The 22435-nt window shown below is 36.6% G+C and overlaps 1 protein-coding gene across 3 annotated transcripts in view; it reads right to left on the bottom strand.

The window, feature by feature from the left end:
• DYNC2H1 (dynein cytoplasmic 2 heavy chain 1) overlaps positions 1 to 22435 on the bottom strand; it is a 399828-nt gene that overhangs the window by 203845 nt on the left and 173548 nt on the right. For all 3 annotated transcript variants that reach the window (XM_044929811.2, XM_044929812.2, XM_044929810.2), the window contains exons 65-70: positions 21708 to 21831; positions 15781 to 15944; positions 13662 to 13781; positions 12975 to 13109; positions 10495 to 10638; positions 5366 to 5455 (exon numbers count right to left, since the gene is read on the bottom strand). In XM_044929811.2, the coding sequence (XP_044785746.2) occupies positions 5366 to 5455; positions 10495 to 10638; positions 12975 to 13109; positions 13662 to 13781; positions 15781 to 15944; positions 21708 to 21831 (777 nt within the window). The remainder of the gene's footprint in view (positions 1 to 5365; positions 5456 to 10494; positions 10639 to 12974; positions 13110 to 13661; positions 13782 to 15780; positions 15945 to 21707; positions 21832 to 22435) is intronic.

Raw genomic sequence — 22435 nt, 5'->3', positions numbered from 1 at the left:
TTTCCTCTGTTAACTACCTCAAGACTGAGCAATTACCACACACTGGGCAAAGGAGAAGAAAACCATATCAAAGTGGGAGAGACCGGGAACAATCCTGCCATAAAACCCAGCCCTGGAACAGTGACCCAAAATCAGGAGGAAAACTCCAAACCCAGACCTCTTCTTAAGGAATGAAGGGTATGATCACCCCATACTAGGTATCTCAGCTTTAGAGACCTACACCTGAGTAACAAGGTCCCAAAATATCTAGCTTTGACAATTAACTGGGCTCACACCACCATGTCCACAAGACTGTACTCCTCTGCTCAAAAAAGGCCCCCATGCAGGAACTTGCCCCTCCCAGGGCTCAGCTGAGAAGCAGCGACTGCCATCAGATTTTAAGCGAAAGAGCTTCCCTTGGGTAGATTAAAGCGCTAGCCTGAAATGCGGGCGTCTAATTTAACATGTTAAAGAGCCTGCCGGAATGCTCTGGGCACACACAACGGTGGGCACCATCTTAACCCTCTCCCTCCGCCAGCCTGCCGCCAGCCCACAGGCGCCATCGCTGTCCTCCCTTTCTCCAGCGCGGCCACCTCTCCGCAGCTCCGCCTCGCTGCCGGCACCAGGCGCCATGTTTGCACTCTCCCTCTGCCGTGCTCTAGCCAGCGGGCGCCATCTTCCTCAGGTTTTTCCTTTTCTGGTGAACGCCCTCTTTATGCTCCCCTGCTGCCGCCCTACAGCCAGCGAGCTACCTATTCCTACTCTCCCTCTGCCGGGCTCCAGGGAGCCAGGGTATTGCTCAGAAGTGAGCTTAACATATCTGTTACATATAAAAGCCCTGATTTTTAGAGCTATAGCCAAGGGGACATCCCTTGATCATCTGGCTCTGGAAGCCAGGAGAGCTTGCATTCCTGGGTCTTTGGGACAGTAATAGAGAGAGAGTTTTTGACAGGCTATGAGACTCACTCCCTTCTTCCTGTGAAAGAAGCCTATTTGCTTGTACTGGAGCTCTGGTCTGAGAGGCAGGTTTAGGTTTGGCACACACCTAGGGGCTACAGCACTTTCTTAGGGATCAGGGTCAGTGAAGGCCACCTCTGCCCCCTTCTGTTCACCGGTATCTCCCAGAGAAAAACTTAAACACTTGTCTGAAAGTGAAAGAAAGTGAAGTCGCTCAGTCGTATCTGCCTCTTTCAACCCCATGGACTGTAGCCCTCTAGGTGCCTCCATCCATGGAATTTTCCAGGCAGGAATACTGGAGTGGGTTGCCATTTCCTACTCCAGGGGTCCTTTGTGATCCAGGGATCAAACATGGGTACCCACCCCCCCCCCCCCATTGCAGCCAGATGCTTTACCATCTGAGCCACCAGGGAAGCCCATACACTTGCCTAGAGCCTCTGTTCTTGCAACTGCCACTCAGGAGATCACCTGGCTCCAGTGCTTGCAGCCCCATAGGACTGTATATATTTTCATACTTTAGAATCTGCTCCTTAAGCATGTGGCTTTAAATCATCCTGAATCTACTGCTGACTAAGATTTTCCTCTACAGGATACTGACAGGTCACGACACACCCTCAACTATGGTTGGCTAATAAAAATATAGTAGGCTGCTTGAACATCACAAAGGTATAAAAGGCAACCAAGAGTTGGGGTAGGATTCAATGATAGGTTCGACAACCAGCACACTGGTCTAGCAAGCACCATTTTGGAGTCCTTCCTCTGAGCATAGTCTTGCTAACATGTGAAATGAGTGCAACTGCATCATAATTTGAACATTCTTTGGCATTGCTTTTCTTTGGAATTGAATTAAAATTGACCTTTTCCATCCTGTGGCCACTGCTGAGTTTTCCAAATTTGCTGGCATCATGAGTGGGGCACTTTAACAGCATCATCTTTTAGGATTTGAAACATCACAGCTAGTAATCCATCACCTGCACTAGCTTTGTTCATAGTAATGCTTCCTAAGGCCCACTTGACTTCATACTCCAGTATTCCTGGCTCTAGGTGAGTGACCAGACCATCATGGTTATCTGGGTTATTAGCTTTTTTGTGTAGTTTTTGTGTAGTTCTTCTGTATATTCTTGCCATCTCTTCTTAATCTCTTCTGCTTCTGTTAAGTCCTTGCCATTTTTGTCCTTTGCATGAAATGTTTCCTTAGTATCTCCAATTTTCTTAGAGAAATCTCTAGTCTACCCCATTCTATTGTTTTCCTCTATTTCTTTACGTTGTTCACTTAAGAAAGCTTTCTTGTCTCTCTATTATTCTCTGGAACTCTGCATTCAGTTTAGTATGTCTTTGCTTTTCTCCTTTGCCTTTTACTTCTTTTCTTTTCTCTGCTATTTGTGAGGCCTCCTAAGACAACCACTTTGCCTTCTTGCCTTTCTATTTCTTGGGGATGGTTTTGGTCACCACCTCCTGTACAATGTTATGAACCTCCATCCATGACACTGGACAGGCACTCTGTCTACTTCAGGCACTCTGTCTACCAGATCTAATCCCTTGAATCTATTTGTCACTTCCACTGTATAATCATATGGGTTTTCATTTAAGTGATACCTGAATGGCCTAGTGGTTTTCCCTACTTTATTCAACTTGAGCCTGAATTTTGCAATAAGAAGCTGATGATGTGAGCCACAGTCAGCTTCCAGTCTTGTTTTTGCTACTGTATAGAGCTTCTCCATCTTTGGCTTCAAAAAATATAATCAGTCTGATTTTGGTTCTGAGCATCTGGTGATATCCATGTGTAGAGTCTTCTCTTGTATTGTTGGAAGAGGGTGTTTGCTATGACTGGTGCATTCTCTTGGAAAACCTATAATTACTTTAAATGTAAGTAGACTAAATGCTCCAATTAAAGGCTGTAAAGTGGCCGAATGAATAAAAAAACAAGGGCCATACATATGCTGCCTACAAAAGACTCACTTAAGAACTATAGACAAATAGACTACATTGAAGAGACAGAAAATCTATTCCATGAATATAAAGCTGAACTATCTTTAAAACATAATTTTACAGACTTTAAAACAAAGACTGTAACAAGAGACATAAAGAGACATTGTATGTGTGTGCTGTCTCTTCAGTCGTGTCCAGCTCTTCATGATGCTATGGACTGTAGCCCACCAGGCTCCTCTGTCCATGCGACTCTCCAGGCAAGAATACTGGAGTAGATTGCCATGTTCTCCTCCAGGGGATATTGCTGGAGGAATATCCCAGGGATCGAACCCATGTCTCTTATGTCTCCTGCATAGCAGAAGAGTTCTATACCACTAGCATCACCATAACGATAAAGGGATCAATCCAATGAGCAGACATAATAACTGTAAACTGTTATTTAAAAAATGGACAGATGACGTAAATAGACATTTTTCCAAAGAAGACAAACAAATGATCAACAGACACATGAAAAGATGTTCAACATCACTAACCACTGAGGAAAGACCAATTAAAACCACAAAGAGATACTACCTGATATCTGTCCAGAATGGCTATGATCAAAAAGACAACAAATAACGAGGGTTCACAAGGATGTGGAGGAAACAGAACCCACACTGTTGGTAGGATTGTAAATTAGTACAGCAACTATGGAAAACAGTATAGAGGTTCTTCAAAAGCTAAAAACTAGAACTTTCATAGGATACTGCAATTGCACTTTGGAGGTATTTTTCCAAAAAAAATAAAAACACTAATTTGAAAAGATATATGCTTCTCTATGCTCACTGCATCATTATCTACAATAGCCAAGACATGGAAGCATCCTAAGTGTCCATCCAAAGATGAATGGATAAAGATGTGTTGTGTATATATATATATATATATATATATATATATATATATATATGGAGGTGGGGGGCGAGGGGCACATGCTCAGTTATGTACAACTCTTTGCAACTCCATGGACTGTAGCCCATCAGGCTCTTCTGTCCATGGAAATTTCCCGGCCAAGAATACTAGAGCAGCTTTCCACTTTCTTCTCCAGAGGATCTTCCTGACTCAGGGATTGAACCTGTGTGTCTCTTGCATCTCCTGCATTGGCAGACAGATTCTTTACCAGCTGAGCCACCATTTGCTATATATGTGTGTGTAGGTATACATATTTGCATATATGAATATGAAGAGAGAAGAAACAGACTATAAGGACATATTGAATGTTAAAGTGATTTATTCTAATGAAGGACTGAATTGGAGGAGAATAAAATAAGTGTTTAAAGATTTTTCTATATGGCTCATTAAATCTGAAACATTTTCTGAAAATATTTTTAAATTTTATATGATAATGAATTATAAAAAAATGTTTAAATATCTTGTGAACCTATAACCAATGAACCTACTGACATATCATCCTTATATCTAGGATGATAACCAGTGACAAAATGGGCTTTGAGATTATTCTCTTACAATTCCTCCTTTTATACAAACTAAAATTGAAGGCTGAATGGCTGATTTTTAGAATGACAGTAAACTATGAGACCTTTCAAAAATATGTATAGATCCACAATTTTCATTAGAGAGGGAATTCTGCAGAAACGCTCAACTATAATTCTTTGAATTTCCAATAACATTCAATGTCAATAAACTCTTTGAATGGTTTATTCTCTGTCTAAAGTAAACATGTTCAATAAACTCACTCTAATCATAAAAACTACTATCTCATGCTGAAGAATATAAAAAGTATATCTTTTTCAGGATCTTCTAAGAAGTCTATATAATTGGACCATAGTAACTCCATTTCTCTCTCATAGTTAACTGCCTTTACAAAGTGCTTTTTTTAAAATCATGTCTCAAGCTATTCCCAAGGACTGATTTTTTTTTTTTCATAAAATAGTCCTATGTGAAAACCTTCTGTATTTTCTATAATATTGTAAAATTTCTTAAAACGATTCATTGTTTATTCCTCTGGGTGCCTTATAATTTGAAGACATCTATGACAGATTTCCTTCAAAACACAGAATCATGTATTAGTTTACCTTGTAATGCAGGGAATAGGAAGTTTTGTTCCTCAGCCCAGGGGACATCCGGCAGTGTCGAGGTATTTTTGATCGTCATAATGGGGAAAGGGAATGCTAATGGCACAACAAACAACTATGTGGCCCAAAATGTCCTGAGTACTAAGACTGAGAAACATCTGCTAGAAGATTATCTACCTGACCCACCCTCATTCCCTCTTTTGCTGGTCACTAACAAGTGCAGGGCTAAGCCAGCTAGTGAAGCTGTCACCTTTCTCTCCACTACATCCTGAGTACTCGAAGACGTTCTGGAAAAGTATCAGAAACGTCAATTCTAATACCTTTCCAGTAGGTAAAAGGTTATGTACAATTTAATATAATTTAACCTAATACTGCATTAAATAAAGGTTCAGGTAACATTTTATAAGTGAAAACACAATATTTCTTACCTTAAATAGACAACGACATATATATTCATAAACCATATGTTTTAATGAGCTGATAAGAGACTTAATCCTCTGTTCTGTATTTTCAGAATCCTGTAGATGACAATTTGAAAATTGAGAAACCATTAGGAAACTCATGAACACTTAAAAGGTACCTTACAGTTTGATCATGCTTATAAACTGTTGTCCCACACTCAAAACTGATTCTGGAGCAATTATCTTCATCAGTCAGACTCAAGGGACTAAACAAATAAATGTACTAAACTTCTACATTAACACAATAAAAAACTGATGTATTTTTTAATGTACAGAGTTAAAGCTTTCAATAAATGAAAATTATAATCAATTACAATATGAATTGAATTTGACCTACCATTTTTAATTTCTACTGGCATTAAAAATATTACATCAACCTGGGTTAAACTCATTTAATGACGTGTATTATAGTTACCAATCCAGTCTCAAAACAGTATGACCAGAACCATACTATCAAGAATTTTCTTATCCCCAGCATAAGAATTTAAATAATCTTAAATCTTGCTCATCTTTCATGAATTTGAAATTTATGGTGTCAAAATTCATACAAGTTTTAGTTTTTTACCTATTTTTGTACTTTCACTGCATATAATTGCCATGATTTGAAAAATATCACTAATGGCTATGTTATTTGATTAATGAAAAATGGCTTGGGTTAGGAATAGTGGACAGGGATGGTATAAAAGCCTGCCTTTTCCCTAACTGTAATATGAGTGTTACATCTCACTTTATTCAGGGTACATTTGGAGAATACATGCCTTGTAAAATTCAATCCTGGTATAATATTTAGACAAAATTTGCTTACTTCCTTATGATGATAACAGACAAGGGAAAAAAAAAAAAAAGAAAGGAACAAGCAAAATATATAGAGAAGTACAACCAGAATGAGAAATAAAATGTGTGAAATGAGCAGAAAGCATTGTGACCTGGTACACAGATATATCAAACATAGGTTTCTGACCTTGGTTTCAAGCTTCTGGTTAGTAGCATGTTCTAACCAAGAGAGCGCATTATTCACAGTTCACATCACAAACACTCCTGTTAATTCTACTATTTAATAACAAAGATCATTTGTGAAATTAAAACTTGGATCCACTAAAAAACAAGCTAATGTAAGACAGAATATAGTACCTATAAGATAGAGTAGATTTTCAAAACAATGGAAAACAAAATTTAAGATTATATTACTTTTTTAAATAAACTCAAATGCCCACCTAAACACACAGGTGCAAATACACATACATACTTATTCAAAGGTAAATGTTATTCAATGGCCATATTATCACAGAACTATTGTCACTGACAAAATACAAAGCTATAAGCTTTTCTAAACAATATAAAATAATCAGTATTTTTATTAAGTTTAGACCTTGTAATGTATTTTTTCAGTTCTTATATTTTATGTGATCACTGAATTTTAACATAAATACCTTTTTACTAAAAGATAAAAATCAATTTTAAATGAACTTCTTACTATATACTCTCAAGTTTTATACAAAATTATTAATGCAAAAGAAGTATAATGACACTTCAGTTTTACTTGTTGACACAATAAACTAGAAATAAGATCAATATGTCATGAATGAGCTCTAACAAACTTCACACTATTGTTTTTTGTAAAAATCTTCCACCAACACCATATTATAAATGGTATAACTAGAGTTAACAATTAAAATTCAAAAAATTTTAACACACAAGTATTCTGCAGCCCAACCCTGCAACTTGAAACCTAGTCTTTGTCCAAAGGACATTATGAATATATGTGGGAGAAATGCTTATCTTATTTCCCAGGAGTGATAAAATAGATTTTACTAACACCGCCTACCTCCAAAATATAAGTTCTTTGCCAGCTGTCATTTTATTTCAAATCTGAATGTGAGAACTTTAGACGATTTATTTTAGTGGAAAAGACATTAGTAAACCTTAATCACTATACTCAAAGATTTTCTGAAATAATTTATTCATGAAAATATTATTAATTAGCCCCTGCCAATGAAGACAATACTTTTTCTTGATTTATGCTCCAGTATATCACCCATGCACCTAGAAAATGCCTGCCATATGCTAAGTTTGCAGTAAATATTAATTGAATGTCTTTCCTCAGAAAGACAGACTTAAGTAAACCTACTTGGATATGAAATTTTGCTCCCTAATTTATCTAAAAGAATAAATTATTTGCACCCAAAATATAATCCTAAAAACACTTATATTAGTATTATATCAAACATAAAAACTACAAAAAACAATTTGATGAATTTGGTTTCATAAAAAATATTATTGAAATAAATTAAAAGCAAACAATAAGCCAAAAATATTAGCAACATATGACAAAGATTTAATGTCCTTAATATATAAGAATTTCTTATAAATCAAATTTCAAAATACTAATACAACAGAATATAAAAAAATCATAATTCACCAAAGAAAAAACACAAATAATCTGATATCTATTCTACAAGTGATTTTATCTTATAAATGACTAAAGACTTTCAAATATAGTGAAATATTTTTCAATACCTAATAGGCTAATTATTAAAAGATACATAATATCTCTTGCCTGGAAAATCCCATGAACGGAGGAGCCTGGTAGGCTGCAGTCCATGGGGTCGCTAAGAGTAGGACACGACTGAGCGACTTCACTTTCACTTTTCACTTTCGTGCATTGGAGAAGGATATGGCAACCCACTCCAGTGTTCCTGCCTGGAGAATCCCAGGGACAGGGGATCCCGGTGGGCTGCCATCTATGGGGTCGCACAGAGTCGGACACAACTGAAGCAACGCAGCAGCAGCAGCAATATCCATTTTTGCTTAATGAAAGTGTTAGTCATTCAGTCGTGCCCAACTCTGTGCAACCCTATGAACTGTAGCCTGCCAGGCTCCTCTGTCCATGGGATTCTCCAGGCCTGAATACTGGAGTGAGTTGCCATGCCCTTCTCCAAGGGATCTTCCCAACCCAGAGATTGACCTGTATTCTTGTTCTCCTGTATTGCAGGCAGATTCTTAACCATCTGAGTAAGGAATGATGGAAAAAAGTCCCTGTTGTTGTATGATTTTAATACACCAACAGCATATATTTCCAAAGGATGATTAGACACTATTTGCCTAAAGACTTACATATATGCATTTTTGCCCCAGCTATCCAAGTCTAGGAAGTTAATTAGGAAAATAACTAGAGAAACAAAACACTACGGAAAAACAATCCTATAAGTATCTAGCTATTTTAAACATAACCTCCAAATTCTTTGACATTTTGTCAGGAGGTGAAGTCCCTTTCCCCTTCTTAAATCTGGGCAGGCTTTGACTGCTTCAACCAAAAGAATACAGCAGAAATGACCCAAGGTTGGGTTGTAAAACACAATTCAGCTTCTGTCTTTTCCACTGGAATACATGCTTAGTATCTCAGTGTGCAATATGAGAAACTCACCTACTCTGCACTATGAGGAAACCAAGCCTCACACAGACGTGCCACAGTCAGCAGCCCGCCATCAGTTCCACCCGCCCCCATCACCAGTGGGCCTCTCTGAACCCACTCCCTCTCAGTTCCTCCCAGCCGAACCCCAGGCCCTGTGAGGCAGGGGTAAGCCAGCCCTGCCAGGCCCTGACCAAATTCCCCACAGAATCGATGAGCATAAAAGAAACACTGTTTAATCTGCCAAGTCTAGATGTAAAAACATATTCAGCAGAGATAACCAGAACACTCCATGCTGCTGCTGCTGCTGCTGCTGCTAAGTCGCTTCAGTCATGTCTGGCTCTGTGCGACCCTATAGACGGCAGCCCACCAGGCTCCCCCATCCCTGGGATTCTCCAGGCAAGGACACGGGAATGGGTTGCCATTTCCTTCTCCAATGCATGAAAGTAAAAAGTGAAAGTGAAGTAGCTCAGTCATGTCCGACTCTTAGCGACCCCATGGACCGCAGCCCACCAGGCCCCTCTGTCCATGGGATTTTCCAGGCAAGAGTACTGGAGTGGGTTGCCACTGCCTTCTCCAGAACACTCCATAGGAGGTAGTTAAATAAAGGATACAACTTCAAAGAAGACGGAACCAGCAACCCACTCCAGTACTCTTGCCTGGAAAATTCCATGGATGGATGAGCCTGGTAGGCTATAGTCCATGGGGTCGCACAGAGTCAGACACGACTGAGCAACCTCACTTTCTTTCTTTCTATAGTTCCTTTTGGAGAAGGAAATGGCAACCCACTCCAGTGTTCTTGCCTGGAGAATCCCATGGACAGAGGAGCCTAGTGGGCTACAGTCTATGGGTTTGCAAAGAGTCAGACATGACTAAGCAACTAACACACACACACACAGCCTCAAAAGTTCTCAAAAACATCATGTAGGTTTATATTTATGGACATGAATATTGTGTACATTATATTTTTAAAGCACAGTATTATACCTTTTGGGTAAACTTACGTGTATTTTTTAACATATTCCCTCCATTAGAATACAAACTTGATAAAAGAATGTATATTGCTCTATTTCCGTTTTCTAGAATGATACCTGTAACATACTACAGTCTCAAACAAGTGCATGCTCAGTTGCTCAGTCGTGTCTGACTCTTTGTGACCCCATGGACTGTAGCCCATCAGGCTCCTCTGTCCATGGAATTCTCCAGGCAAGAATCGCTTTGCCGTGCCCTCCTCCAGAGGATCTTTTCAACCCCGGGATCAAACCTGGGTCTCCTGAATTGGCAGCAGGTTCTTTACTGCTGAGCCAAAGGGGAAGCCCCCAAACAACAAGGGTATATGATGAAATTTTATATGTTGCTTTCCCCAGGTAATGAGATTATGTGGTTAAATTCTGATCTTCCAGGTTTTTTTATGATCATCTTAGAACATAATCATTTATTAATTTATAATCATAAATCATTTCCATTAAGAGGGCTGTCACATTGGGATAGTTGGTTAAAAACACAAAATGCAACTAAGGAACCAGCTTCTTTTAAATATAGTTTAAAGGTGTTATATATGGTCTTGTGAAATATAATTCTAAGCAACTTCACTCAAGAAATTATTATAAATTTAACAACTAATAAAGCGATCTCTCTTATTCAGTCTCAGCTATGGGGTAACCACCAGCATACCCCACCAGCATACCTGTTTGTTCTGCAGAGCTCGCTGGAAAAGTCGGAGAAATGAAGCCAAGCTAAAGCGATACATGTTGTTAATTTTGGACAAGTCAGAGATAATGAAGTACATCTTGCTGGCACTCTCAGCCAGAGGGAGATAGGCATCCCGTTCCTGTGGAACAATGTCGGGGGAGGGGGGGATAACACCTTAGTACCAGTGCTCACAGCCACCTGCAGGCTCCTGTGCACATCCTAACTCTGCCAACACACAGACAACAAATACAGATGAACCACAGAAGCCCACAACTCAGACATCATACTCCAGCTTTTATATTTTTACACTTTTATACTTTTTAAAATCCTAAGATGATATATTTGTTTTATACTTTTATGAAACTACATCAATGTATTCTAAATACATCTCTACTCTGATTATAGAGTAGTACAAGGGATGGTTTTACTGAAGACCAAGAACACTTGTATCAGGAGAAAGAGGTAAACAATTGTATTAGGGTAAGACAAAATGGTAAACAGTTGTGATCAGAGATCACGTAGGTCATGTGAGACAGCATGGCACTACAGCTATCCCTGCAGTGGAGAAAAGTCAGAACAATGAATGTAGCATGTGGGACTGGTACCAACAGAACACTGATGCACGCAGAGGTAGAGAAGAAGACTGCAACTGAGGGTCCACATTAAGATAACAGAGCACCTAGCATTGTTCAACATAAGCATAAAATGAACCAATAAGCACAAGGGCTTTCGTTCTGACTGAAGGTAAAGGATGATAAAGATGAAAGAATCATAGGATTAAATGGCCTTGAGGTTATGAACGGAACTCTGACAAAGTTATCTATGCCACTCTGATCAAAGAAACAGGATTACAAATATGATATTGGCATTCTCTTTCTGAGCCTGTTCAGAAAGAGAATGCAGAGAAAGGTCAAAACCCTTCTGGTAGAGAGTGACAGTTATGATGCTGCCTTTTTAGTAGTGGCAGAGAAGGTGGGGTGACTAGTTTGAAAAGAGGCTCTAAGCCTGTTCTAATTCTGGTTTCAACAGAGCACTTTCTCAAGGGAAGAAAGAAATCTATGTATGTGCAGAATTTAAGCAAGAACTGAAAAACATCTAAAAAAAATTTGGAAAAGTCATTCAAAGAAATAGGAAAGAATTAAAGGATGTCAGTAAGGGGCCACGTCAGGTTGGAGACTGAGAATTCATAGTATCATTCATCTTTATTGCTTTTCTTCAGCAAATCTCTGTCGCCAAATGTAGAAGAAAAAAAGATTCATTGTACTGACACAGGGTTGAAATTCTACTCCAGAAAATGTTAAAATAATAAAGTAAAAAGGATTTTAACTATTTGTAAGAAAAGAGTTCAGTCATCACATTCACAGGATAGAGGATGAAAAGGGAAGAAAGATGTTTTTAATGGAAAAATAACTTTTAACTCTTTTATTGATATACTTAATTTGCCTTAAGAAAAGTTTCAGGAATGGCAAAGATGCTTTTTAATAGTCATTAAACACAAAAACACATTCAGTTTCAATTTCAATACAAATTTATAGCAAAGGTCTGTCTAGTCAAGGCTATGGTTTTCCCAGTCGTCATGTCTGGATGTGACAGTTGGACTATAAAAAAAGCTGAGCGCCAAAGAATTGATGCTTTTGAACTGTGGTGTTGGAGAAGACTCTTAAGAGTCCCTTGGACTGCCAGGAGATTCAACCAGTCCATTCTAAACGAGATCAGTCCTGGGTGTTTATTGGAAGGACTGATGTTGAAGCTGAAACTCCAATACTTTGGCCACCTGATGCAAAGAGCTGACTCATTTGAAAAGACACTGATGCTGGGAAAGATTGAGGGCAGGAGGAGAAGGGGACGAGAGAGGATGAGATGGTTGGATGGCATCACCGACTCAATGGACATGGGTTTGGGTGGACTCCGGGAGTTGGTGATGGACAGGGAGGCCTGGTGTGCTGCAGTCCATGGAGTCGCAAAGAGTCAGACATGACTGAGCAACTGAACTGAACTGAACTGAGAACTTTAGTGTGCATGAGTGCTCAGTCATGTCTGACTCTTTGCAACCCCATGGACTGTAGCTTACCAGGCTTGTCTATCCAAGGAATCCTCCAGGCAAGAATACTGGAGTTGGGTGCCATTTCCTCCTTCAGAGGATCTTCCTGACCCACAGACTGAACCTGCATCTCCTGCACTGGCAGGCTAATTATTTACCACTGCACCACCTGGGCTTCCCTACGACTCTAGATAATGTGCCAGAAATCAGTGACATTCAGCAGGGGACAAAAATAACCAACACTCTTTACCCTTGATATGCTCAACATCTATCACTCTCTCCATAATAACAAGAATTAGACCCCAGGACCTGGCATTTTTGAATAGCTGTCTTTTTTGCAGTCATCATTCCCCTGAAATCTTGATACTATGATTTTTATCATATTAACATGAACATTTAAGAAAACAATATAAGATCATAAAGAAAATATTTACTTGATCAAGAGAAATTTGGAGTTTGTAAGATTCTTTAAGTGACTCCTGAATAAGTGCACTGCTTGCTTTTGTCTGATTCAAAGATTCAATCAGATCTTTATTTTCCAAAATATTACCTTGAGATGTGGCAAGTGTCTGTAGAAAAATTAATAAAATAATATGAACATTATTATATATACTAAAATGATCAATTAAAGGAAGTCCAAGTTAACTACTATTAATTTGATGATATTTACGGGAACTTACATACTTTTAAAAGAATTTCAATATTTTACAGCCTTGTATATGAAAAGATACTGCAAATCACTAGATGATACTATATCATTAAAGCATGGTATATATATTAATTTTATCAATTTAATAAAAATAAAAACCATTTAAAGTTACAGATCAAATCATAATCTCATGCTACTTTTGAATGTTGTTCTGAGCATATAATTAAACATTAATGAAATACAGTGTAAAGACAGTATTAGTTAAAAATCACTTGTCTTAAACATTACTCCCAAGTTTCATATTCCAAGATATCTACCCTTTTTCTATTTGAATTTTGATTTTAATATATATATTGATATTCTTCTGATACAACCAAAAACATGCTGAAGGTATTATAACCTTTAAAAAAACAGCATTTGATTTTAATCGAAGTATGTAATATGATCAACATCCTGAATAACTAAATTTTACCTCTAAAAGAGATTCTTCAAGCTTAGCTAACTGTATTTTCTTATCTTCTTCCTGTTGTAATAGTTTTGTTTTCTGTTCTTCTAAATCAGGTTTCTCATGTTGAATAGTTAATGCCAAAAGCTTTATAAAAAAAAAAAGGCCAAGATTATTCTAACAATAAAGGTCAAGCAAGACAAACCAAAGTGAAAACTTCCCACAAAGAGACCTTATGTTTGATTGGATATTACAAATATACTACTCTGTACACTTCATTCTTTCTAGTTAAACATATGAGACACCTCCACAATTATTTCTGACAAAAGAGGCAAAATGTATAGTGAAGCTAACTGATAAAATGTTACATATTATAAAAACAGCTGTAAGAAATTACATCATTTAACATATCAGCATCTAATATTCAGTTCTTAGATTATATATAAAAACTACAGAAGCTAACTTTCTCATGGTAATTAGTCACAAAAATAAAGAAAGAGATATCTAATCAAAATCACAATGAGATACCATATCATACCTATTAAGATGGCTACAATTAAAAAGATGAATAATAATAAATGTTGTAACTATGTGTAAAAAGAGAAACCGTCATATACTACTGGCAGGAAACTAAAATTGTATAGCTACTTTAGAAATTTTTTTCTATTCCTCAAAATTTTAAACATATTGTTACCATAGTGAAAATCACTCAGTCGTGTCCTACTCTTTGCGACCCCATAGACTATACAGCCCATAGAATTCTCCAGGCCAGAATACTGGAGTGGGTAGCTGTTCCCTTCTCCAGGAGATCGTCTCAATCCAGGGAATGAACCCAGGTCTCCGCCTTGCAGGCAGATTCTTTAGCAGCTGAGCCACTAGGGAAGCCCAAGAACACTGCAGTGGGTAGCCTATCCCTTCTCCAGGGGATTCCTTCCCAACCCAGGAACTGAACTGGGGTCTCCTGCATTACAGGAGGATTCTTTACCAGCCGAACTACCAGGCAAGCATTGTTACCATGAGACACTGATACTATAAAACCCAGAAATTCCACTAAAAAAAAACAAAAGAAAATACTGAAATGTAAACTTTCAAGGGTCAATCATATGATACATGAGCTGAATCTTAATAAAGCTGTTGAAGACTGTTACATCAAAGTCTTAAATTTAAAACTTTAAAATAGGGAATGAAGTTTGCATGTCATAAATATGCTAATTTAAAATCTATTGTATAAACATGTTCAATTAGTTCTCATTAAAGTAATACCTAAATAGCCCTTTTTAGCAATTACGGTGGAGAGCCTTTATATAGAGGAAGCCATTCTGTCAAATTCTGCCAACTTTTGAGTAATTTGGACTTTGTTTTATTTATGACAAGAATCATCAAGGCTATCAAAAGACACTGTTGATGAAAATATGCAATGAGTCATCTAGTATGGTAAGAAAAATATTTAAAAGGAGAGCTTTAAAAATTACAATAAAGTAAATTAAAAAATCACAGCAAATATATATGCTACCATTTGAATCAAAAGAAAAAATATATACTATTGTTAAGTGAGTAAAAAAACAGAATGATACTAAAAAATCAACAGGATATTTTTAAAAAGGAAATAAAATGAGTAACTGAGTGTGTAACCAAAAGTCTGTACATGAAAATTATTTTGCAGTTCATGTAATAATTATAAACTGTAATAAGCCATACAAAGAAAAAGAGAATTCAAACATACAAATGTTCTGGTCAAAAACAATGTTGGATTTGGAATCAAAGATACTCAACTAGCTGAATAAGTCAACTAAATGCAGTTTTAACACTTAAACTTCAGTTTTCACAATTAAAAAAAAAATAAAGTTACTAATCTTAATGTGTATGATCCTTCCAATTCTCAAATTCTAACAAATATAAGTAGACTGTAAAATTAAAGTTTTACTGGAAGAAGTAGCAATGTGACATTAGCAACAAATATATAATTCTAACACTAATGGAGAATGAAATTAACCCAAATGTGTTGCTGATTTCCAAGTATATTTCCAAAATCATGAGTTTAAATGCTAATCAGTTTAACAAAATAGCTTCTCACTCAAAGTATTTCACAAGTTTACAAAGAAGATTTCGAAGATTTCTAAGGCAAATTATGACTGTCCACATATACCTGTCCTCGTAATCCACTTCTTGTTGTAGTAAAGTTAACCTCAGTAACAATGGAAGCTGCATCCGGTGGAATAAAGGGATTTGGGCTTCTTGTTGACAAAAACAGGCGAAACTCTTCATTGTAGTCGATAATTTTGTCACCTATTTGTACCACATAACGTGGTCCTATTTTTTAAAATGACATAATTAGCTGGTCTGAATATTCAGTATTTTGCTACATGACATTATAAAATACAATTTTTTAGTACCTCTAAATAGTTTTTACTACAGGCTTTTCAATACAGTCCAAAAGACAGCAACAGTGAGGCTACCCAAAAGACCGTTAACAAGAATGCTCTACTAATCAGTCAGCACTTAGGCAAACAAAGATAAATAATACTTATTAAGACAATCCTAGGATATTGAAGCATCAAAAGAATATCTACTTATATTTAACATGTGCTCAGTTATGTATGACTCTTTGTGACCCCCATGAACCCTCTGTCCATGGGTTTTTCCAGGCAAGAATGCTTACTGAAGTGGGTTGCCATTCCCTTCTCCAGGGATACAGTTTTAACATTAACTATATGTTTCATATTATCAAATTTTCTGAAATGTTTGATTATAGATGACAAAAATGGAAATGCTTAATTATTCTCTACTTCAAAATTTATCAGTTTCAAAGTGTTTATTGTGCTAGTATTTAAGATGTAACACTTAAAAACAGAATGACCTGGTAAAACCTGGAAAAAACAACATATCAGTAATTCCAAAGAATCCATTATTAATGTCAAAAAGGATTTATTCAGACTGTCATGCACAGGAGCTCTGCAACAAGTGCAACTGAGACAAAGTAAACTTCTGCCTCATAAAGAAGCTTTTTATATTCTAATATAAATAACAATGATTTTAATTATATATCATATACAGAAAAATCAATCAACTATTACACCCATTATTTATGATTTCAACTGATAAAAGTAACTAATTTTTTAGGTAAAAAACCACATTATCAAAGATCATTTTCTAATGTTACGAAAACCAATGTAAAGAATTTTTGAGACTCCTAGAATAGATTTTAAAAGAATTCAAAACACACTTTATGAAAGAGGATATTCAAAGGATCAAAAAGAAATCAAATTAATATTGAAAGAAAAATACAAATTTAAAGATTCAATGTAATAACTATGTACCAAATAGAATGATTCAAGACAATACAAGCAGAATAAATGCAAAGAAAACTAATCTAAGGATATCACAGTAAAATCACTGAAAACCAAGGACAAAAAAAAATTATACATTACCAGAGAAAAATGATGTGTCACTTACAAAAAAGCAACAATAAACCAGCAGGCAATTTCTCAATAGGGATGACATAAGCTAGAATACGATGCAATAAGAACCTCAAAGTGCTACAGAAAATAGCTGTCAACCTAGAATTCTGTTAGATACAGAGAAAAAAAGCATTTAAAAATGGAAAAAAAAAAAAAAAAAAAGCTTGTTTTCAGTAGATCTGCACTAAATGAAATGATAAGGAAATTCTTCAGAAAGAAAAAAATAATCCCAGAGGAAATGAGACAGTGGAAACACTGGAAGAATACCATAAAGGTTAAACATGTATAAATACAGATTTTAAAATCAGTCATTATAACATCATATGGAACATGATAATGCAGCATAATAATGATGCAAAAGCAAGAATGGAGTGTATGGAATTAAAGATCATAGAAAAGTGGCAAGCATTTATCTACATTAATAAAGTTAAGTCACAGATGCATATTGTTACATACAGAGTAGCCATGAAAAACAAACATCTGATTAAAAAACCAATCAGGCTCCTTAAAAAACAGTATTAGTTATTGCAAGAATTGGTTAACTAAATTATACATACAAAAAAGTAAGACTGTCTCATGAATAGAAATAAAAAACCAAATGACACACTATTTATGAGAAACACATTTTACAAAGAAAACCAATAGAAAGTTGAAAGTAAAAAAATTCAAAAATATTCCAATACCAATCTTCAAAATTAGTGTAATTATTCTAACACCAAATTCTAAAACTTGAGATATTTCTAGAGACAAAGGACAGTTGATAATGATAAAGAAAATAACCAAACAGAAAGACAGCACATATCCAAATATGTAGTATCTAAACACGTAGCTTCAAAATATTTAAAATAAAAATTGACAGAACTGAAAAGCAAATCCAAAATCATGAGACTCTTTTTCTCAATATATAATAGGACAAATAGAAGTAAAAAGTAAAGATACAGAAAGTCTAAGCATTACAATTAACATTTATGAAAACGAGCCAATCCCAGATCATAAAGAAAACTTCAACAGGACTTAAAAAACTGAACACTTCAGAATAAGTTTTATGACCACAATGGAGTTAAGCTAGAAACCAATCACAAAAGAATACCTAGAAAATATCCAACTCCTTGGAAATTAAATTAAAAAGCATTAAGTAACTTATGAACTTTTTTAAAAATACAGACCAAAACTTGTGGTATAAAGCTAAAGAAGGGCCTAGCAGAAAATTTATAGACAGAAATGAATACGTTAGAAAAAAGAAAATATTGAATTATCAGTGCTTTTTATTTCTATTTCAAGAATCTAGGAAAAAAGACAACCAAACAAAATCTAAGGAAAATATTAGGAATAAAATAAATAAAAAACAAAAATTGAAAATACAATAGAGAATATTAACAAAGTTAAAAACTGATATCTGAAAAGATCAATAAAACTGATATACTGTTATCAAGACTGACCAAAGAGAAAAAAATATTATTATTGATAAATGACACATTATTGAAAATCTCACTGAAGTTTTAAAGTTACAAGAATGTTATATAAAGATATACCAATACATTTGACAAATTAGATGCAATAGACAAATACCTAAAAAAATTAACCTAAGTTGACATATACACAAAATACAGAATACAAACAAAACAACATTAACCCAGGGATAAGAAATCCAAATGGCAAAGGAGGAGGATGTAGAACACATCAAAAAAATGTCCACATGTGAGACAATCCTCACTGAAAACCAACTGCAGCAGAACTAGAAGATGTAAAAACACAGATTTGGGTAAAACAGGTCTGTAGCTGTGCTCCTAAGAGATGATTCAGAAGAAGAGGGATCACACAGGCAGAGCTCCTCCTGAAGGAGTAGGTGGTCTGAGTCACAAACCATGCAAAGGTCTTGTCCAAAGGTCTGACACTGAGAAATGAGTCTCCGTGCTGCCTGGAGGGCTGCTGGGACTAACAGGAGGACCGTGAATGGACACCATTCACGAGGAGCCACAATACATGCCTGCTTACTCCTAAACCAGGGGAAGAGAGGGGATTAAAGCTGCATGGGTGGCTGACTGTGTTCCTGTGAAGGCTTCAGCACATACCCCAATCTGAGTCCAGCAACTGCTCAACTTGGGTGAGGGCTGCTCCAGATGAGGTGAAAGCTCAGCTGGGAAAAAGAAAACTCAGACCTAGAGAAATGTCTGAGCAGGGTGGGAACAGCTATTACAGGTACTTACACAGGCAGCACCTCAGAGCAGCCACGACTTCTCGTCTCTGGTAAGACATCCACAATTTGTACCCAAGCCAATGCCAAGTGCCCATCCACCCCTCTTATCCAGGCACGGCTCCCCTCCTGGGAAGGAGGCTGGTGCCAGATTGGGGAGGGAACACACTTAAAGGGGATGGAGCCAGCTCAGACCCAACCTTCAAAACTTCTGCTCCAACCACTTGGGAACAGGCCCTATCCCCTCCAGAGCCAGTGACAGCCACGGAACAGAGGACAAGCCCCAGAAACACCTGGCTGTGAACGAACAACTCCATCTCCAGCCCAACCTCCTACAAGGCGACAGCTGCCAGCAAACCAGAGGAAAGGCAGGTTTGGGGTTACGTCAGTTTCGGCACTCCCACGGAAGCCTCTGGGCACAAGCAGACTGCAGGGGGACACTCCCGCACAAAGGCACCCACTAGAGACCGCAACAGAAGCAATGCAGGCCCACCTCCAGAAACAAGAAAAATCTCAAATAAACAACCTAACCTAACCGACCATCTGGAGCACTTAGAAAATAAAAAACAAATAAAGCCCAAAGTCAGTAGAGACTTTGAGGAGGAACTATACCTTGTTCTTTTGGATCAATACATATTTGAAGTGATTTTTGAACTGTATAAATTTGAGGAGAAGTACATTCTATTCCTATTATTTGTACCTGTTTCAACATCACTATGCAGAAATGCAGTTTATATTGCTTAGATTAAGAACACAGGGATATAAATTAACTGGGACCCAAGCTTTGCTTTATGTCATTTTAGGACAACCATCCTCTGTCCTCAGCAGAAACGTACAGTAACAAATGACTATTCACAAGGAACTCAAAACTATGGAAAAGGACAGTGTGAAGTATAATCAAAGGGGATAACAGACTTCAACTGAAGTCATATGAATACATCCAACTCTGGACTGAAGGTGGAAAAAGTAGGGTAGGGTCAGATTTTAACTGCCTTTTTCTCAATGAAATGAATAGAAATTAACAAATTCACCCAAACCAGCCCTGAACAACTATCTGGAATAGTGGTTCATCACGTGAACCAATCATGACATAGAATATTATTTCTCAGCAGATTCAATTTTAGGGGACCTTGTCAAACTCCACTCTCAGACAATGAAGCAGATACAGTTAAGACCTAACACCAGTCAGAGCTCATTGAGACAAATTTAATGAGCCCAAGGGACAACATATAGACTGTAAAGAGAGTCAAATTCAGATGATCAAAAGATTCCTTTCCACTTCCTTTAAGACAGTATAGCAAGAGGTGGTTTAACAGATCTGAATTAGCTTTAGTAAATAACAGACTGAGACCAGAGACTGAACTCTGGGAGGTAACTTCAGGTTACATCAGCAACAGTCCCACTCCTAGAGTTCTTTCCATAATTTACCAACCACTGCTCAGCCAAGCATAACTATTTGTAGGATAAAAGGTAATCAATAGATAGTGCAGGCTTTGCTATTTCTTCACTTTGCCCCCAATAACTCCGATTTTCTAAACTCTGTGGTGCTAGCAAAGTGTGTCGTGCAAGTAACTACGTATTTATATATAAGTACATGTCTATGTATGTCCACATATACACTTTGCACAACATGCAGAGTTTAAGGGCATTACTTCCTAATATCAAAGTCTGGGTTAGGTGCCTGAGGTGATGTAACATTCTAAGACCAGTATTCTTAGGGAGACCAGCTTGCAAGGCCCTTAACAACCGTCTGGGAATTTGGGATTTTGTTAAGGTTCTTAAGTTTACCAGAACAGGAAAGAGCAGCTCACTGTGCTTAAACTGTTGTACAAACAAAATGGTGTATGCTGAACACCTGCTTTCCTTTGCGAAGTCTGGAATTTTGCTCCCTGCTAGGTAGACTATGCTTACATAATCAGCCCCATTGAAAACTCTGCGTCTTCCTTTGTGTGTAGACAATTTACACACGTGTTGTCACAACTTGTCCTGGGGGATTTAAACACAGCCTGAGTGACTCCAATGAAAGAAGACTCGGAATTTGCACTTGGTTTCCTGACTCCTGACTTCACCTTACGTGCCTTTCTCTTTGCTGACTTTGCTTTGTAGCCTTTTGTTCCAATAATATAAGCCATGAGTGCACCTATGTGCTGAGTCCCTTGAGCCTTCCTCGTAAGACACTGTACCTGGGAATGGTGTGGGAGACCCTGATATGGCCCTTCTTGTATAAACACACTTTAATTAAAAGTTTTTTAATTGCTATTACTATTAGATTCTGACATTACTATCATCCACCCTCCAAAAAGTTTTCATATCCTCAGACTAAGTGGAAAGACAAAAAAAAAGTCAAAGTTAGTTGTTGAAGTTAAATAGCTTGTATTTAAAAAATAGTTACTCTCTGGAAACTGTCAAATATTCATTTACCTTGAGCAACCAGATCTCGTCTCAATAGTGGATAAAGTACAGGTTCTACACCATCCATTTCTTGTATAATAAGGGTTTTCCCAAAACGTACTGCCAACTCAAGAGCTGTGATAAAGTTACTATCCTAAGAGAATAAATAAGAATACATATGAATTCCTTTATTACCTTAGATTTACAAAGGTCATATAGATATTGAAAATATTAACAGGAATAATACAAACATTTTAAAATCAATATGTTAATAACATAAATTATTCATAATTGTCTTCATCAACTTATAAGTATTTGATGATGAACCAAGTTGATTGGATAAACTATCAAATAAATTCATAAATAATTTAAATATATACATTGGAAAAATAAGATTTTAACATTAATAATAAAAACAGCCTTTAAAATTTTCTAGAATTTCAAATTGATGCAGAAAAAAATTTTCAAATTCTATATGCAATAATTCACTCATCTAACTATTAATAAAAACTATTTATATTCAATATCAAACATTGAATGGAGTAACAAAGACAAGCTGATGAATTCTAGTAAACTTATCTTGCTGTGATAGTTCTAATTATTTTGAAAAGAAACGTTTAGACAAAATTTTATAACCATGCAAGAATTTTTAGGCTTTCTGAGTAGGCAAAAAGTCACTTTAAACACCACTTCAATTCTCCAACTTTGTTTTAAAAAATTAAATATTTGGATAATAATTATTATCTAAATATCCTACT

The sequence above is a fragment of the Bubalus bubalis genome, chromosome 16 (genome assembly GCF_019923935.1).
Source record: "Bubalus bubalis isolate 160015118507 breed Murrah chromosome 16, NDDB_SH_1, whole genome shotgun sequence".
Taxonomy (NCBI): Eukaryota; Metazoa; Chordata; class Mammalia; order Artiodactyla; family Bovidae; genus Bubalus; species Bubalus bubalis.
Note: the sequence above shows the minus strand (reverse complement) of the source record. Positions and strands in the feature narration are given on the sequence as shown.